Below are 20,841 nucleotides of genomic sequence, written 5' to 3'. Positions count from 1 at the left end.
ATGATGGCGGCTGCGCGAAAATCACACAGCCACGCATCATACGCTGCTGCCACACAGAGCTGTTATGTACCTTTTGCGCGCACAAAACGATGTGTTTTTTGCGCAAGCAAAAGGCACACGCTGGTGTAATCCGGCCTCAGACAGTGTGCAGGGAGGGAGCTGTCTGACTGTAATCTGTAATTAGAGCAGGGAAGGACCATGTGACCATAGAGGGGCGTGGCAGTATGCAAATAGCTGAGGTGCTTTGGAGGAAGGGGGAAGATGCAACTGTCTCCTCAGATGCAGCCGGGGATCATGGGTATAGTGGGTTACAAGACAGGAAACAGCCAGTAAGGGATGTAAACAAACAGCAAGGGATGTAAACAAACAGAAAAAGCAGCAGTGACGATGGAAATCAAACAGAAACTGGTTAGAAGTTTAATAGGGGGTATTAGGGAAGGCAAATCAAGGCTGGGGGACATTTTTTAGAATTTTTTTTTTTCCTGGACAACCCCTTTAAAAATAGTAGTACTATTTCTGTGGAAATCTTTCATGGGGAGTCAGGCTGAAGTTTGATAGAACTTTTTCATTTCACTCCTTCCAATGTATGTGCCTAGCTCAGAAGCACGTTCTTAGTTGTGCAAAAATGTTGAGAAGTTGGAGTACTTTATCTATTTCTAGGGGAGATTATCTCTGTACATATGGCACCCAACAGCAGTTGTACAGCAGCACACAAAGCCAGTACATCTCTGCACTAGTGAGCAGTCTGGCCTCCGCACACTACAGTACAGCCCCTGTGCACGAGGCTCTGCCGTGTGCATCAACCCTAAAAAGAGAAATGGAGATTTTAACTTATTTACAGTCCATTGCCAAACCTGCGGTGTGGGGTGTGTTCAAGTTCTGTTTCCTGCTCTTATCAGTAAAATACAGTATTTGCTGTTCCTTATTTTAAGTATAAATTACATACAGTATGTCATCATACCCAATGAATCTGTCAATTGAGGAATTGTATAAATGAGTATTAATTGTCATTTTATAAATCTTGTCTAATTGACAAATCCTATGAATAACATTGTATATTAGCTAAACAACCTCAGTAAAATATTGCCACTTCCGTTATTTATTTCAGTAGGGTACAATTTCTGAAGATCTAAATTGATATCAAACATTTAATAGATGTAAATCATGTTTGCAAAAGTCCTGCTTTATATTGTCATGCTATGTACTAAAAATAAGTGATCACCAGTCTGATAGCTTGTTCGTGCTGAATGTATAACTATACATGATAACCTTACATTGGACGAAGATTCTTGTGCTGCTTTTTCTTCAATGATTCTGCATTTATCCTGTGGAGATAAAGTGCATTAAGAAAGAGCATGTTCTCATGTTTTCCATAAATGTCTAATAGATGCAGGTCCCACCTCTGGGACCCGCACCTATCCCCAAAACTGAAGTCCCCAGACCCCATTCCACCTGTTGAGGTAGCCTCTAGCTGACACATCCATGCGGAGAAAGAATGGAGACGTGGCAGAGATTGCAAAAACAGCCAAGCACGGTGTGCGGCCCTGTTTGCGTAACTTTGATAAAAGTTAGTTACGCAAAAAGTTCAGTAGGACAGTGTTAATAAATCTGACCCACTGACCAAGAAAATTGGAGAAGTCCAGATAATTTCTTCACCGATAGCTTCTACATTCATAGTTACATAGTTACATAGTTAGTATGGTTAAAAAAAGACACATGTCCATCAAATTCAACCAAGGGATGGGAAAAGAGAAGTGGTGAAACAAGAATTCTACACATTGACATAGGAGCTGATATTTTTTCATTCTAGGATCTAACCCTTTTTTAAAGCCATCTACTGTCCCTGCTGTGCCAGCTCCTGCGGTAGGCTATTCCATAGATTCACAGTTCTCACAGTAAAGAAGGCTTGTCGCCTCTGCAGATTGAACCTTTTTTTTCTCCAGAAGGAGGGAGTGCCCCTTGTTTACATATTTTTTTGTATGTGCCATTAATATATTTATATAAGTTAATCATGTCCCCCCTTAGTCGTCTTTTTTCAAGGCCAAATAGGTTTAGTTCTTTTAATCTTTCCTCATAACTTAGATTCTCCATGCCCCTTATTAGCTTAGTTGCTCTTCTTTGTATTTTTTCCAACTCCAGGGCATCCTTTCTATGAACTGGAGCCCAGAACTGAACTGCATATTCTAGATGAGGCCTCACTAATGCTTTGTAAAGTGGTAATATTACATCCCTGTCCCGTGAGTTCATGCCTCTTTTAATACACGACAATATCTTACTGGCCTTTGAAGCAGCTGATTGACATTGCATGCTGTTATTTAGTTTATGATCTACAAGTACACCCAGATCCTTCTCAACAAGTGACTCCCCCAGTGTAGCTCCCCCTAGGACATATGATGCATGCAGATTGTTCGTACCCAGATGCATAACTTTACATTTATCTACATTATTATTTGTACCATTATATTGACATCAGTGGCTCCTAGTCTATGTCCTGAATTGCAGCCCTCATCCTGGGGAAATTGGCCTTCTTAAAATTAAGTGTTTTTGCCCTCCCAGCCTGTGTTTGTTTTTTACAGTATAGGTAAAATGTAACTATACTGTTATAACTGTTACCAAGGGTTTTTTCTATGAACATTGACATTCCCAACAAGCTCTGCATTATTAAAAATGACTAGATCCAACAGAGCTTCACCTCCAGTCGGGTCTTCCACAAACTGGCCCATAAAATTTTCCTGCAACAGGTTGAGGAAATTTCTCCCCTTTGCAGTTGAAGCCGAACCATGACCCCAATTAATATCCCGGTAATTAAAGTCTCCCATTATCACTGCAGCACCCCCCTGTGCTGTGCACTCCATCTGTATATAGCTGAGCTTCCATCTCCTCAAGTTATATTCGGGGGTCTATAGATTATACCAAAAGTAATTTTTTTAAGTGTTTACCTCCCTTTGTAATTCCGCCCACAAGGTTTCAATCTCCTCACAATCTTCACCCACTGTTGTTTCTTTCACACTCACCCTCATATCACTTCTCACATACAGACATACACCACCACCTTTCCTATTCGCCCTGTCTTTTCGAAACCGTGTAAAACCCTGTAGATTTACAGCCCAGTCATGTGAAGGGTCTAGCCATGTTTCAGCAACACCAACTATATCTATATGTTCCTCCAGTACCACGGCCTCCAGCTCCCCCATTTTGCTTGCTAAACTTCCGGCAAGTGAACATACACTTTAACTTGAATTTCAAATTGCCACGTTTGGTATCAGAAATGTGATTATTTGACATTATTTGGCCATTTTTATTTTCATTGCTGTTTTGTAACAAAAGGATCTCCTTATACTGTTATCTAGTCCTCTCACCATAGTCTATTTCTCCCCCCACCAAAATAGTCTGACCCCTCTCTAACCTGACTAACCCTTTATTTTCTACAATGACCTCCCTCCTCAGCCAAAGTTCAAATACTACGCCACTGCAGCTAGAATTCTCTCCCCCAACAAAGCAGACCCCCTTCCTTTTAGGTGCAAATCATCTGCAGATTACAGGTTCTACCCCAATGAAAAGTCAGCCCAGTGCTATAGGAACCCAAAGCCTTCTCCTCTACACCAAGACTTAAAGGGAACCTGTCACCAGCATTTCACCTACTGAACTTTGCTTATCCCTCACTGGTCGTTGCTATCAAAAGTTCATTACCGATATCCCCTCTCCTAAACTCCTCCTCCGACTGTAAATAACGGTCTGCAGACATTTTGCGCCTTTTATTGTAGTAATCCGGTGTCCCTTTGTGCGCACACACCAGAAGAGGACATCAACACACAAGTGTGCTGGGGGAAGGTGAGTAGCTGTTGGAAAGACTTGAGGAATGAAGATATGACTCTATTCAAACAAAGATATGACTCTTTTATGCTCATTAGCATACGGTGTGGGAACCATAAAAAACTGAATACTAAAGCTACAGAGCTGAATAAGAAGACAATTATAGGCTATATAGAAATGATTTTTCACCCTCTACCACCTGGTATTGCTGGTTTAATAGGTGAAATGCTGGTGACAGGTTCCCTTTAAGCCATGCATTTAACTCCCTGAGCTCCCGCTGTCTTTCCTGTGATGCACATGGCACAGGCAGTATTCCTGAGAATATAACCTTGGAGGTCCTTCCCTTCACCTTGTAGCCTAGTTCTTTAAAATTATTCTTAAGGCTCCTCCACCTACCGTGTATTCTGTCGTTGGTTCCCACATGGACCACGACAGCAGGATCATCACCAGCCCCTCCCAGTAATTTATCCACCCGTTCCACCACGTGCTGAACCCTGGCATCAGGGAGACAGCAAACCATTCGGTTGAGACGGTCTTGGCGACAAATTATTCTATCCATCTTCCTAATTATAGAAACCCCTACAACTACAAATTGTCTTGCCTTTCCCGCCGACTACTAGCTGGGCTGTTCTCTCATCTGTTAGGGAGATCAGTATCCACTAGGGCTGCCATTTCTGAGACTGACACCCTGCATCATCACCCAACTTGGCAATTTTGCTTGGAATAACAGAAACAGGATTGGCCTTCCTCCTCTTGAACCACTTTCTACTGCCCCTAACTACAGCTACTTGCCTGGTCCTGCTGACCCATGTCTTCACCCTCCAGGTCTACCCCACTAATGGCTTGCTCAGTGAGCAGCATGCTCCGCTCAAGATTGTCTATCGCCCTCAGTGTTGCATTTTGCTCCTCCAGATCTTTGTGAGCTTCCAGGCGAACAACATGCTCACATCTGCCACAAAGGTATTCACCCTGGAACTCCGGCTCCAGTCATGCATACATATGGCAAACTGTGCACTGAAGAAAACCTCCAATCTTGCTATCCATTATCCCAGTTACAAAAAAAGTGAACAATTCAAAAAGTAAAAGAAAACAAGAGTACTTACAGGGACTTTAACTCCTCTTTTTAACTCCGGTTTAATAGCTCCACTTATATCACAAGCCACTTAATCCAGCTGGCCCAAAAGAGAGCAAAGTAATTCAAATTACTGTATCAATATTTATTTATTTTCTCACTACACTTACCTCATCTGCATATTCTTCATTTTCACATTTACTCAGCGGAGACGAACACATAGAAGTATTTGTGCACCATAAGCAACCACTTGATATGCAATCCAAGCAACTGTCGGAGGGGAGATGACACAATTTGATATATATATATATATATATATATATATATATATATATATATATCTCAATAAACACAGTCATTTATGTGTAAAGGTATATTCTAGCAAAATTAGCACCAGATATTAAGCCACATTTATTATTCAGTTTGCCTGCATTCAAGCAGTCAGACAATTCTAAATGCACCAGATTTATTAGGGGTGCTCCGGGAAGTGAACATTTCTTGTTAGGGGCTAAAATTATATAAATAAAAGAAAAAAGTAATACTTACCTATCCTTGCCCCTGGCAATGCAGCGCTGTCGCTGTGGCGGCAGTCCCCTTGCTTGTTTACATGCACGTAGCATGTAACCGCTGCAGCCAATCAGAGGGTGTCAGCGGGGCTCTCTGGTGACCAATCATATTTCTGGCATATTGCCGGAAATACAACGTATGACCGCTGAGCCCTCTGGCTGCAGTGGTCACATGCTATGTGCATGTAAACAAGCACAGGGACTGCCGCCAAAGCGACAGCGCTAGATTGATAGATTGATAGTGGCAAGGATAGATAAGTATTGCTTTTTTCATTTATTTATTTCATTTGCAGCCCCCTTTTTTTTACTATCCGGAAAGCCCCTTTAAGAAGTGTGCGTCTTTTAATAAATGAGGCACAATTATTTTTTCAACTACTCTTTAACTTAATTGCTGCAAAATACACAATTGTGAATAAATGTGGTAAAGCACAAATCTGTTAAAACAGAATACTGATTCAACTATGTGTTTCTGGCAGGGATTCTTGAGTTTTATATATGAGGGACTCACCAACAGGGCATAAGATACTGAAGTAAGCTACTACTTTTTCTGTATGTCATGTAAATCAATAATAAGTTGTCATTCAGTCTTTGCTATCATAATTCCTCTTCGTATATCGGATATTTAGCATACACACCAATAGTCATGTACCTGAATTCTGTGTACTGTGAGCACTTCTGAAATTGGAATTGTGCCGAGATAGCTATGCTATTACTCTTTACTGCCGCAGTTAAACTGGCTGAAAAGTAAAATAAAAGTGTATGATTACATTTTATATTAATAGTATATATTTACTTTATTGTCACTTGTATTTTTATGTTTGGCATTATGTCTTATTTTAGTACCAGCATAATGGTATATTTTCCACTATTCATTAGTATCACATTATTATTGTCAGTAACATTAAAATCATCTCAGTTATAGACAACAACTGGCCTGAATAAGCAGGGTAAGGGTCAGTTGTCACAGAGTTTTGTGACACGTATTTTGACGTGGAAACCGCGTAAAAAAACACGCAAAAAAACGTCCGAAAATGCCTCCCATTGATTTTCCCGTTGAGCGCTCTGATTTTAATGGGAGGCAAAAGTGTTTTTTCCCACGAGCGGAAAAACTGTCTTGCGGGAAAAAGAAGCGACATGCCCTATCTTCTGGCGTTTACATCTCTGACCTCCCATTGACATCATTGGGAGGCAGAGAAAACGTATTTCGTGGCGCTCAATGGGCGCGAGCGAAAAACGCAGTGAAAATCGTGGCATACGGCGTGCAGGCAGATCAAAATCTGCCTCAAAATTCCAAACAGAATTTTTATAGGCAGAATTGTCTGCCTGCAATAAACTCCGTGTGAACATAGCCTAACACTATCAGATGGCAAACTACAGCCTTGTCTTGCAGCAATTTTGCCCCTCAGGGTACATATGAATTGTGTATCTCCAAAATCTCTGGCCTTTTGTTTGGTTCTTTAGACTTTATTAATCTCATATTCATGACATCTGTAAAAGTATACTTTAATGCCAGGATTGTGCCATGTTTATATGCCCAGAAGATGAGTTGATACATCCTCTCTATGCTAAAGTTTGTATAATTATTAATACTGGTGAAAAGCGCTTCCCAAACCGTGTCTTATATATAAAAACCTTCCTTTAGAAATCTTTATTTTTATGTGTATTTATCAAAGAAATCAGGTATATGGTCTATTTGTGTCTGTTTCATTGCCTTATCTTACCTGGAAAGCAAGAAAAACTACAATTATAATGATTCTCTGCAGATACAATTTTCAAATAATTCAGTTTACAACATAAAAATGGCCATATATCAGTATATCAGAAGTTAGGACAGTTGAAGTTTGGTCAAAAGGTTTCTTTTGCTTACAAAAATATTTGGATTTTTTTCAATTAGTTGCGGAGATTTTTTTCAAAAGAGACTAAATACACTGCATCCATAAAAGTTTTATCATAGTAAGTAGGTTCCTGGGTCGGAGAATGGCAGTTAGTACAGAGAACGGATGTACCTGTTTCATATGTTTGTTGTTGCGAAAACTGGCAGGAACAGCTCAAGGATGGAGCCTCCTTTTTGCCTGTACAAAGGGTTTCCCTTGTGTCCTTATTTACAATTTCACAATTCGAGGGATCATTTTCATCAAACAGTGCAGGGTTTTTCTCAATTCTTACTGCAATCTAAAATAATCAAATGTTTTGTTACAAACATATAAAATGCAAAACTATGGGGCATGCTTGGAATTGCGAAACACATATAGAAGTCCAGAAATACTGTGAAACTCATTCTTGGGATTATAGAGGGTCACACCAGCATACATTTTATATATATATATATATATATATATATATATATATATATATATATATATATATATATATATATATATATATATATATATGTGCCCAGATGATTTGGGCACATGTGGTGGACTATTCAGGGTATATTTGTAAAGTAACCAAGGGTGTAGTGGTGGCACATTTTTGGGCAGCCGAAGTGCAGTGGAGAGCTCTAAATAGAGGCACTCTGGATATATTTTTTACTATAGTTAACTGTTTCAAACTTTTCTGTCAATGCCTATGGCCTGCAGAGGGCTGCAGGCACCGACAGGTTTATTTTTATGGCAATCTCTCAGGGTCACATGAAAGTTCATGTTTATGTTCATAGAGTGATGATCCCATGATCCCATCATTAGAACTGTTTACATTTCTGCAGCTCCCATCCCCCAGCTCTACCAGCAGCAACAAGTATGGTTAAGTGGTAAACCTGTCCATTTTTGGGGAGCACTTTGATATTTAGACATTTTCCATAGCCCTCTGAATGTGCAATCCAGTTCCCCAGCGCTGTGGATGCTTTACATTCCGTCTTCATGGTGCACCTGTTTCCATCAAACAAGAGAAATAGAATTTACACTTTTGAATTCTTATTTACTATTCAAAATAACTTAAGGCTGCGAAAAAACCTTTGCAATAAAGCAAAGCCTGGATAGACATTGTAATACCCATGAACCAGGGGAAAAAGAACAAAATTCCCCAAAAAATAATTATTATGCAGAAAATATATTTTATTGCCCATACATTACATAAAACATACCTATATGCATATTGAGTATCTACACAACCACACTAATCTGAAGAATTAATTGAATAGGTTATTTAGCGTGAAACGTGTACATGATAAAAATATAAACAAAAAACAATGCCGAAAATCGCTTTTTCCTATATTCATGTTGCAGAAAAAAAATGATATCACTTACACAGTTAATGTTTTCTATCCCCAAACTGCGCAGAAAAAAATACAATTACTCCTGCATACAACAAGTCTATTATAGAAACGTCAATGAAAAAACAAAAAAGTGATGCCTGCTGAAATACAGAAAGGCTAAAACCTGAAAAATTTAGCAGGCCATTAAGGGCTTTTTAGGCCTGGTCATTGAAGGGTTAATTAAAGAAAAAAAACTGCAAAAACAACTGTAAGATGGGCTGTTAGGGGCTCATGACCATTCTTAAATTTTTGTCAACTAGAAGCGGTTGTGCCGGGTCAGTTCAATGTTGCAATTATCATATAATCATGTGAGTAAACCCAGTACAGAAGTTTTGCTAAGAATCTAAAGATTTTCCCATGCATCATCATTCAACATTTGTCTTACACCACAAAAGAGATTATTGGCAAATGCTACAAAAGTAGAGATACAGGCCAACTATTGTGATTTCAGTTTTAAGGAATGATTATTTTTTTTAATGCTAATATTGTATTTGCCATTACTACCTCTTGGGTTACGGCATTCCATAATTTGACTACTCTTACTGTAAAGAACCCTTTCCTATATTGATGTCTGAAACGTCTTTCTTCCACACGCAATGAATGTCCCCTGGTCCTTTGTAGAGTCCCCGGAAAGAACAGATCATGTGCTAGTTCTTTGTATTGACAACAAATATATTTATACATGTAAATGAGATCACTTCTGAGGCATCATTTTTCCCAAGCAGAGCAAGCATGATTTTTCTAGCCTTTTATTGTAAGAGAGACCTCCCATCCCATTTATTAATCTAGTCAGGGGAGTAACTATCGAGGGTGCAGACTTTACAGTCGAACCTGGGCCCTTTTGCTTGACGGGGCCCAATTCCCCCTCTGCCCAATATGAGGACACCAGCACTGTCACTGACATGTCATAGTCTGGGGGGGGGACGGACCCCCCATTACAGGTTTTGCATTAGAGCCCATAAGATTCAAGTTACGCCTCAGAATCTAGTCGCCCGCCTTTGAACCCTCTCCAGCTCTAATATATCACATTTTAATGTTGAGCCTAAAACGAAATGCCGTATTTGAGATGTGGTTTTACAAGAGATTAATAGAGGGGCAATATTACATCTGGATCACAAGCAATTATCTCTTTATATACACCCTAAAATCGTATTTAATTTTGAGCACTGACATGGCATAGCTTACTTGTAACCAGAATGCCCAGATCCTTCTCTTACAGTACAGTGATAAGTACAACAAAAGTAAGGTTTGTCTGCCCCTTATTGTTTCCTTCCATTGAGATGACAGTTTAACATAGAGGGCATTATTAAAATAAGAATAAGCAAACCTGTTCACTGAATGACACCATCCACAGTGTGGATCATATGCAGACAGGCAATCATTGCACGATTCATGCCGTTCACAATTTGCAATCTTCTGGCGTTTTATCTAGACAAATAAGTCATCATTGGTACATAATCCAGTAAACATTACATACACATACAAAATAATATTGGGCAGGCCATATTTAAAGGGAACCTGTCTCCAACATTTCACCTATTAAACTCTACTCACCCCTCGCTGGCTGCTACTGTCAAAAGTGCATTGTCGTTATCCCCACTGGCGTAGCTATAGGGGTCACAGCGGTTGCAATTGCGACCGGGCCCCGATGCCAGGGGGCCCACAGCCCCCCGCACCACATCAATAAAAAGTTACTATAGTAACTCGGGCCGCGGGCCCCTGTTACTATATTAACAGACTGTACTTACCTTCCTGGTTCTGGATCGCAGCGGAGGTCCTGACGTCAAGCGCTGTGCGCAGCGCATGACGTCACAGCGCTATGCGCCGCACCCAACATTGAGAGGACAGGACCTCCGCCGCGGCTGAAGAGGAAGGTAAGATTAGTAGCCCTGACTGGCGGGGTCCGACTCCAGAGACCCGCCAATCAGCTGCTTTGAAGTGGCCGCAGCACTCGTACAAGAGCTGCTTCCCCTTCATTCCGGTCACTTCATTCCGGTCACTGGTTTACACTGTGAATTGGTGTCGGCGATTCACTGTGTGAGCGAGTAAGTGAAATGAAGGGGCCGCAGCTCTCGTACGAGTGCCCCTTCAAAACAGCTGATTGGTGTGTCCCGGGAGACGGACCCCGACACATCAGCTATTGATGGCCTATCCTGAGGATAGGCCATCAATGTTTAGGGACTGGACAACCCCTTTAAGACTACGATGTGGCAGGCTTAGAGGGCCCATTAGACAGGATCACAGATTGTGTGATGCTGTCTGCTGGGCCCTGTATCTAAGCCAATCACATGGTAGGCTTAGATACATGGCCCATGTGTGATCCTGTCTGATGGGCCCTGTATATAAGCCTACCACACTGTAGGTTTAGATACAGGGCCCCAGCACACAGTAATCTTATACTGTATAAGATTACTGTCTGCTGGACCCTGTATCTATGCCTACCTTGTGGTAGGCTTAGATACAGGATTCCACAGGCCGTATCACACATGGGCCCTGTATCTAAGCCTAACACATGTGTTACTAATCATTTTTTTTGGTGTGTTTTCTTACAGGTTCGTTCGTTGGACTACGTCGGAATTGAGGACTACTTCGATGATGGCTTTTTTGTTAAATTATCAATAAAATGGTTAATGAGGGTTGTGTGTTTTTTTTTATTTCAATAAAATATTTTTTCTATGTCTTTGTGTTTTTTTTTAAACTATATTATTACCGCCTTAGTAATGGACGCCGGCTGATTGACAGCATCCATTGCTAAGGCGGGACTTAGTGTTAGCCGGTGCAGAGGCTAACACTAACCCCCATTATTACCCCGGTACCCACCGCCACCAGGGGTGCTGGGAAGAGCCGGGTACCATCCAGTACTTGACCATCTGTAGTGATGGTCGGGCCGGCCGCAGGCTGGTATTAGCAGGGGGGGAAAGGCCAAAAACAGTGGCCCATCCCACCCTGGTAATGCTAGGCTGCTGCTGCTTTATTGTATCTGGCTGATTATGAAAAATGGGGGGGGACCCCACGTCATTTAAAAAAAAAAAAAAAAAAAAATAATTGGAAAGAACGATGTCGGGTCCCCCCCCAATTTTCATAACCAGCCAGATACAACACAGCAGCAGCAGGCAGCATTACCAGGGTGGTAGGTGCCACTGTTTTTGGCCTTGCCCAGCCTAATACTACCAGCCTGCGGGCGCCCCGGTGCCTGACCGTCACTACAGATGGGCGGGTACTGGTACTAATTGTCAATTAGTCAGCAGCCATTACTAAGGCGGTGATAATAAAGTTTAAAAAGATACAAGCACATAGAAAAAATATTTTATTGAAATAAAAAAACACAACCCTCATTAACCATTTTATTGAGAATAAAAAAACGCCGTCATTGAAGTCCTCGTATCCGAAGTCCAACTACCGAACCTGTAAAAAACCACAAGCACACAAAAATAATTCGTAACACATAAAGAAGCAAAATTATTATTCTTACCTTTCCTGGGTCCAGCGCTGGACCCGCAATGTCAGCGAGCTGAGTCCTGTATCTAATCCTGTCATGTGTGATACTGTCTGCTGGGCCACTGTATCTAATCCAATCATGTGTGATACTGTCTGCTGAGCCACTGTATCAAATCCCATCATGTGTGATACTGTCTGCTGAGCCACTGTATCTAATCCTATCATGTGTGATACTGCCTTCTGAGCCACTGTATCTAATCCTATCATGTGTGATACTGTCTGCTGAGCCACTGTATCTAATCCTATCATGTGTGATACTGTCTGCTGGGCCACTGTATCTAAACCAATCATGTGTGATACTGTCTGCTGAGCCACTGTATCTAATCCTATCATGTGTGATACTGCCTTCTGAGCCATTGTATCTAATCCTATCATGTGTGATACTGTCTGCTGAGCCACTGTATCTAATCCTATCATGTGTGATACTGTCTGCTGAGCCAATGTATCTAACCCATCCATAGTTTATAGGGTTTTTTTGGGGGCGACACATATGTATTGGGGCTATTTCCCCTGACATTTTAAGCCCTTAGTGACGCCCCCGGCTGCTAGTGCTGCATTGTTGGGTCACTTGGGAGACCCAGCGATGCAGCTGAAAGCTGCGGACCGTCGGCCATGAGAAGTTTGCGGGGGGGGGGGTCCAATAAGTACTTTTGCATCGGGGCCCATGAGCCTTTAGCTACGCCCCTGGTTATCCCCTCTCCTAAACCGTAAATAACGGTCTACAAACATTTTGCGCCTTTTATTGTTAAGGATCTGCCAGGCACAGCTTCTGTATCCACGCCCATAGGTAATCAGTCTGCACCTGCTTCTATGTCTGTGAGACTGACTCCATCTTCCACCACTCAGGATGGCAGGCTTAGGAGTGGGAGAGCCTATCACAGCCTGGCCAGACGGAGCTAGCTCCCGCCCTCTGTCTATTTATATCTGCCTTTCCTGTTCCTCCTTTGCTTGTGATTCTTCTCGTTTTGTTTCCTGGCCCTGCTGCATCTTCTCGTTTTGTTTCCTGGCTCTGCTGCAGCTTCTTGAACCATTTGACCCTGCTTCATATTGACCCTGGCTTACTGACTACTCTCCTGCTCTGCGTTTGGTACCTCGTACACTCCTGGTTTGATTCAGCTTGTTCACTACTCTCCTGCTCTGCGTTTGGTACCTCGTACACTCCTGGTTTGACTCGGATCGTTCACCACTCTTGTTGCTCACGGTGTTGCCGTGGGCAACTGCCCCTTTTCCCTTGCTTCTGTGTACCCTTGTCTGTTTGTCTGTCGTGCACTTATTGAGCGTAGGGACCGTCGCCCAGTTGTACCCCGTCGCCTAGGGCGGGTCGTTGCAAGTAGGCAGGGACTGAGTGGCGGGTAGATTAGGGCTCACTTGTCTGTTTCCTTACCCCCATCATTACATAATCACAAGCCCATATACCTACTCTACCCTGGTCCCTCACACTACTATGGACTCCCTTGAGACCCTGGTTCAGCAAATTCAGGGTCTCTCCCTACAGGTCCAGGCCCTGGCTCAGAGGGTCAACCAGCCTGATGCTACCATGGTAGTGCCCCTCACCTCACCTCTTGAACCCCACCTCAAGTTGCCTGACCGGTTCTCAGGGGACCGGAAGACTTTTCTCTCCTTTCGGGAGAGTTGTAGGCTCTATTTTCGCTTAAAGCCCCACTCCTCAGGTTCTGAGAGCCAGCGGGTGGGTATAATTATGTCCCGGCTCCAGGAAGAGCCCCAAGAATGGGCCTTCTCCTTGGCTCCTGACGCCCCTGAACTTTCCTCCGTTGATCTTTTCTTTTCTGCTCTCGGACTCATTTATGACGAGACTAACAGGACTGCCTTTGCCGAGAGTCAGCTGGTGACCTTACGTCAGGGTAAGAGATCTGTTGAGGAGTATTGCTCTGACTTTAGGAAGTGGTGCGTAGCTTCTCGGTGGAATAACCCTGCCTTAAGGTGCCAGTTTAGGTTGGGTCTGTCGAACGCCCTGAAAGACCTGCTAGTTAGCTATCCCTCTTCTGACTCCCTAGACCAGGTTATGGCTTTAGCGGTACGACTTGACCGACGTCTCAGGGAACGACAACGTGAAAGTTTTTGTGTTTCCTCCTCTGACTCCGCCATGATGCCTCCCGAGGTTCCGTTGCTTCGTTCTTCCATGGAAGACTCGGAGGTACCTATGCAACTCGGGGCCTCCGTGTCCCCCCAACAACGTAGAGAGTTCCGCAGGAAGAATGGTCTCTGCTTCTATTGTGGGGATGACAAGCATCAAGTGAACACCTGTCCTAGGCGTAAGAATAAGCAGCCGGAAAACTTCCGCGCCTAAGTGATCATCGGGGAGGTCACTTGGGCGCACAGGTATTTCCCGTAAATATGAAACGTAATAAAATCTTGCTTCCCTTTCAGGTCTCTTTTGGTGGTAGGTCTGCTACCGGCAGTGCCTTCGTGGATTCAGGGTCGTCTGCTAATATCATGTCTGTGGAATTTGCTATGTCTCTAGCTATGCCTTTGATTGATTTGCCTAAACCTGTCCCGGTAGTGGGTATCGACTCCACTCCTCTCGCTAATGGTTATTTTACACAGCATACCCCTGTTTTTGAACTCCTTGTTGGCCCCATGCATTTGGAGCAGTGCTCTGTACTGTTGCTGCAGGGATTATCGTTCGATTTGGTTTTAGGCCTTCCCTGGTTGCAGTTGCATAATCCCATGTTTGACTGGAATACTGGGGATCTTATCAAATGGGGTAATGAATGCTTGACGTCATGTTTTCTGTTAATTCTATTTCTCCCCCTGAGGAGGTGAACACGCTACCTGAGTTTGTTCAGGACTTCGCTGATGTTTTCTCTAAGGAGGCCTCCGAAGTGTTACCTCCTCATAGAGAATACGATTGCGCTATCGATTTGGTACCAGGAGCTAAGCTCCCTAAGTGTAGGATATTTAATCTCTCTTGTCCCGAACGTGAAGCCATGAGAGAGTATATCCAGGAATGCCTGGCCAAGGGTTAAATTCGCCCCTCTACTTCTCCGGTAGGTGCTGGCTTCTTCTTCGTAGGGAAGAAGGATGGTGGTCTTAGGCCATGCCTGACGGAGCTAGCTCCCGCCCTCTGTCTATTTATATCTGCCTTTCCTGTTCCTCCTTGCTTGTGATTCTTCTCGTTTTGTTTCCTGGCCCTGCTGCATCTTCTCGTTTTGTTTCCTGGCCCTGCTGCAGCTTCTTAAAACATTTGATCATGCTTCATATTGACCCTGGCTTACAGACTACTCTCCTGCTCTGCGTTTGGTACCTCGTACACTCCTGGTTTGACTCGGCTTGTTCACTACTCTCCTGCTCTGCGTTTGGTACCTCGTACACTCCTGGTTTGACTCGTATCGTTCACCACTCTTGTTGCTCACGGTGTTACCGTGGGCAACTGCCCCTTTTCCCTTGCTTCTGTGTACCCTTGTCTGTTTGTCTGTCGTGCACTTATTGAGCGTAGGGACCGTCGCCCAGTTGTACCCCGTCGCCTAGGGCGGGTCGTTGCAAGTAGGCAGGGACTGAGTGGCGGGTAGATTAGGGCTCACTTGTCTGTTTCCTTACCCCCATCATTACATTTATGGTAATAATCCTGCTGTCTCGTTTGTTCCTCTTCTTATGCTCACCCACCGCTGAAAACTGTCCCGCCCTAAATGCCAAAATTTTGTCTGAGATAGTGCGCATGCGCCTATCATATATGGTCTGACAACCTTCCCTGCTTCGTCAGTGCCTCAAATCTAGTTGTTGCGCATTCGCTGCTATAGTGTACTGTTGTGCGCACGCTTCAGAACAGGACATCAATGCGCAAGTGCGTGATTTTGTGTGTGTACTGGGGGGAGGCGAGGAGCTGTCAATCAAAAGTAAGGAGGCGGGGTTAACTCAGAAAGGCTTGAGGAATGAAGATATGGCTCTTTTCGAACAAAGATATGACCCTTTTATGCTCATTAGTATACGATACAGGAACACGAAAAAATTGAATACTAAAGGTACAGAGCCGACTAAGAAGACAATTATAGGTTATATAGAAATGATTTTTCACCCACTACAACCAGGTATTGCTGGTTTATTAGGTGAAATGCTGGTGACAGGTTTAAAGTATGAACTCATAAAAGACCTCTGTCTATAATACTAATGGTAAATTTCAGTCAAAAACTGCCATTAAAGAAAATATATACCACAGGGTATATGTTTTTCTATACAGCTGTATTGAAAAGTGTAGTCTACTATAATTTTCAATACAGTTGGGGCTGCGAAATCTTGATATATCCCATCTAAACCTATGCCAAAAGGGCACCCTTTTGGTAGATGTTTGCCAACTAAAGTCTATGGACACGTTAGCGTATACGCCGGGAAAATTTCCTGGCATATGCGCCGACAGTACATCACAGATGTGGTGTGAATTTAGACTCAGTTTGTCAGGGCAAATGATAAATAGGTTGGAATGAAGACAACTATGTCGAAGTCAGAAATATGCACAAAGCAGGTTCTTCAATGGACTAACTATTCAAGCCTATTATGTGTCACATTTTCTATCTGTTGACTAAGGTCTAATTCAAACGAGCCTGTTTGGTCTGTGATATACGGTCCATGTGTCGGCCGCATTTCCCGGACCGAACACGCTGCAGGAAGCCGGGCTTCTAGCATCATAGTTATCTATAACGCTAGGTGTCACTGCCTCGCTGCGGGACAACTGTCCTGTACTGTAATCACGTTTTCAGTACAGGACAGTAGTTCCACGGAGAGGCAGTGACACCTAGCGTCATAGATAACTATGATGCTAGGAGCCCGGCTCCCTGCAGTGTGTTCGGTCTGGGAAATGCGGCCGACACACGGACCGTATATCACGGACCGAACACACTCGTGTGAATTAGGCCTTACAGTATTGCTCTAGAGAAAACCTAACCTACTGTGGAAATTTCTATAACGTCACTACAAAATGAAAAATTTGGTAACCTTTATAATGTGAAATAAGTATACTCACCTCTTTATTAGTGGCAACATATAGATAGTTGATGTCAACAGGGTCTCTGTGAATTGTTTGGAACACAGCAGCTTCATTTGTAAATGAGTATAACTCTTCTGGACAGTTTGCCGTGTAGTTTGAGTTAAAAGTAACCTGATAAAATATGAAATACAGTCAAGGAATACATCATACTATAGTGTTTTATCCATCTGGTTGACTTACTGCATTTAAGAAATGGTTATAGTAATTGTTTAAATTCCATAGAGTACAATTGGTATACCTGATAGCATAGATTCAAGAGATAAAAGCTAAACTATTGAGATTACCCACAAAAACATTTGCAAGCCACTTCACGTTGCCTACTCCAAAAGCAATCCATGACGCTATAGCCACTCTTTTTCTTCCTTCTGCTGTGTGTTCCCAGAGCACAGTAGACGGGGACCTGGCAATGTAATTCTCCTCGCCCAAATAGCAAGTTCAGTAATGGGAATAGACATGGTTCAGTGGTGCCAGGCCTCCTCCTTAGGCTGGGTTCACACAACCTATTTTCAGGCATAAACGAGGCATTTTACGCCTCGAATTACGCCTGAAAAGACGGCTTCAATACGTCGGCAAATATCTGCCCATTGCTTTCAATGGGTTTGCCGACGTACTGTGCCGACGACCTTTAATTTTACGCGTCGCTGTCAAAAGACAGCGCGTAAAATTATAGCCTCGGCAAAAAAGTGCAGGACACTTCTTGGGACGTAATTTGAGCCGTTTTTCATTGAATCCAATGAAGAACAGCTCCAAATTACGCCCGTAATTGACGCCTCGCAAAACGCGAGTACGGGCAATTACGTCTGAAATGCAGGAGCTGTTTTCTCCTGAAAACAGCTCCGTAATTTCAGCCGTAATTGTCGATATCGTGTGCACATACCCTTACAGGTCAGATCTCATAAAAGTGCCGTGACCTGCCTCTATGAAAGATGTGTTTCACTGAGAATATCCTAAAGTGAAGATGAATTAAATATGGAGGTCTTCCGTGGAGCTCAATTCTAAAAACTACTGCAAGCAACAACAATGGCAATGCTCATGCGAAACACATATAATTTTCAAGGTGTCACTTTAGTTGAGGATATGAAATAAAAGCATATGGATGGCAGAAACAAAATTACTTTTTCGTTAATTTTTTTATGAGTCGTCAATTTGCATTGATGTCCTCTTTCTATCATAGCTTGTGTATATCACAACATCATTCTCCTTTACTTTGCTTCATACCGGATAAATCATTTATTTCAGGGGACCTACCTTAAGTAATTTTCCATTTCCAGTTCCAAGAAAGAATACCAGTTTTCTCTCCACTACTTTTGCATGTACAGCAGTTAGGTCTCCATGGGTCAGTGCTGGAGTTCCATGTAATGGCAAAATATCACTATAATTTTTCTACAATAGACAAAATCTTGTTTTAATTGTTTGGATGGTGAGAACCTGTGTAGAGATCCACTCTCCACAGGCCATACGACATTAGCATAACAGGACGTGGTTATTGAAAGTAAATAGGGGAGGCAATAAAAAGTGTCCTCGAAAAAAAATGTAAAATTATCCAGACATATATTGTACAATAATAACATAAAATACAACCTAATATTAAAGAGGACCAGTCATTTGGTTATATAAGGTGAATTGGTTTACTGACCTGAACAACACTGCCTTCCTGATCTCAGCCCTGTTTTTTATATTTTCCTGGAACCCCCCCCCCCCCCCCCGATTCCAGAGATATGGCCCACTGTTGTGTTGGCTCCCTACATGCTAATTTGCTGTAGTTTGCCAAGAGGGCATGAACCGCCCTCAAGTTGCCTTGTGCTAATTGGTAAGAATCAGAGGCAGGGAAGCTATCTCCACCTCATTGGCTAACAACAGCAAATTAGCATGTAGGGAGCTAACAGTGGGCCATATCTCTGGAACAGGGGGGTCGAGGAAATAAACAAACATGCTGGAATCATGGAGAAAGCACTATTCAGTGCGGTTAACCAGTTCAACTTATATGACCTAGTGAAAGGTCCCCTTTAAGGGGATCCTTCAGAAAGTTAAATTTCAGTAGGGTGCTAATATATCCAAACCAAAATCACTTTGTGCAAAAATAAAAAATAATAGAGAATATATACAGTGGAGCACTCCAAATTTTCTCTTCTCTATGTGCTAAAATAAATATTATTATAGTATTATACAGAATCCAAGTGTTCATCTGTATATATCCTCTATCTTTTATTTTATTGCATATTCACACTAACCTTGTACTTTAAAACGTAGTAGTGTAGAGTCTATCTATTCAAAAACATTTGAAAAGAAGGACAGAGCTACTAGTTGAGAAAAAACAGGCTACATGTGAAAATTATACAGTTACAATATATAAAAAGTTTAAATAGTAGAAGAATCTTTTAAAATCTTCCAATAAATACACAAAAGAGGGCTTGTTAATAACTACATAGGAGCCTCCATTGCAGATTCCGTCATTGTGCTATTTTGTCCAGTAAAACAGCGGACACCATGAAGGAAACCCGACGGAGCTCATTAAACATCTGTCGCTTCCTTTTTTTATTGTTCTGCTCCTATGATAGAACAGCGGAAAACCATAACGCAAAGGTGAAAACAGCATACTCCAAATAATAGTTGTCCTGAGGAAGGTGGTTGAGGCCCTTAGATGGTGAGGCCTTCAGGTCATTTGCCCCTTTTGCCTTCCCTATATTTAGGGCCGGCATTAGGGGGGGCAAACTAGGCAATTGCCCAGGGCCCCATCGTCTTAGGGCCAATGTTCCCTCTAAGTATTGGTAGCTCCTGAGTGGAGCAGTTAGGGAGCAGGGTAAGTCTCCATCAATGGTGGGCGATCTGATGACCAAAACTAATACCCCCAGTAAACGCTAATATAGCAACTAAATAAGAGAATAAGAAAATGTATTTTTAATTAGTTTTAATTACTTTTTTACATACTATAATATTACAAGTACACTTGTAAAATAGACGACAGTTATAAACATAATTATAGGCGTCAATGAAAGAATCCCCCACTTACACAACTGTCCCTATAGATAACGCCACACAGACCCCCTGTAGACAACATCACACACAGCCCTGCCTATGTATAGCACCACACAGTGCCACACAGCCCCATGTATATAGTGCCACACAGCCCCCCTTGTATATAGTGCTACACAGAAATCCTGTGTATATAGTGCTACACAGCAATCCCCCCTTGTATATAGTGCTACACAGCAATCCCCCCTTGTATATAGTGCTACAGAGCAATCCCTCCTTGTATATAGTGCAACATGTAAATCCCCCCACCCCTTGTATATAGTGCTACACAGCAATCCCCCCTTGTATATAGTGCTACATAGCAATCCCCCCTTGTATATAGTGCTACACAGCAATACCCCCTTGTATATAGTGTAACATATCCCCCCTTGTATATAGTGCCACACAGCCCTTGCACATAGTGCTACACAGTCCCCCTCCTTGTATATAGTGCGACACAGCAATCCCCTGTGTATATAGTGCTACACAGCAATTCCCCCTTGTGTATAGTGATACCCCCCCTTGTATGTAGTGCTATACAGTCCCCCTTGTATATAGTGCTACACAGCCCCCTCCTTGTATATAGTGCAACACAGCCCCCTCGTATATAGTGCTACACCGCAAT

The 20,841-nt window shown here is 42.6% G+C and overlaps 1 protein-coding gene across 1 annotated transcript in view; it reads right to left on the bottom strand.

The window, feature by feature from the left end:
* Positions 1-20,841, bottom strand: part of PLXNC1 (plexin C1) — a 149,180-nt gene that overhangs the window by 112,891 nt on the left and 15,448 nt on the right. Inside the window, exons 2-9 of the mRNA XM_075856836.1 lie at positions 18,453-18,587; positions 17,181-17,315; positions 10,035-10,135; positions 8,210-8,321; positions 7,458-7,623; positions 6,101-6,188; positions 5,056-5,155; positions 1,275-1,325 (exon numbers count right to left, since the gene is read on the bottom strand). Coding sequence (XP_075712951.1) covers positions 1,275-1,325; positions 5,056-5,155; positions 6,101-6,188; positions 7,458-7,623; positions 8,210-8,321; positions 10,035-10,135; positions 17,181-17,315; positions 18,453-18,587 — 888 coding nt within the window. The remainder of the gene's footprint in view (positions 1-1,274; positions 1,326-5,055; positions 5,156-6,100; positions 6,189-7,457; positions 7,624-8,209; positions 8,322-10,034; positions 10,136-17,180; positions 17,316-18,452; positions 18,588-20,841) is intronic.

This window comes from Rhinoderma darwinii, chromosome 3, assembly GCF_050947455.1.
Source record: "Rhinoderma darwinii isolate aRhiDar2 chromosome 3, aRhiDar2.hap1, whole genome shotgun sequence".
Classification (NCBI taxonomy): domain Eukaryota; kingdom Metazoa; phylum Chordata; class Amphibia; order Anura; family Rhinodermatidae; genus Rhinoderma; species Rhinoderma darwinii.
The sequence above is the reverse complement of the archived record's forward strand: the minus strand, read 5'-3'. Positions and strand labels throughout refer to the sequence as shown.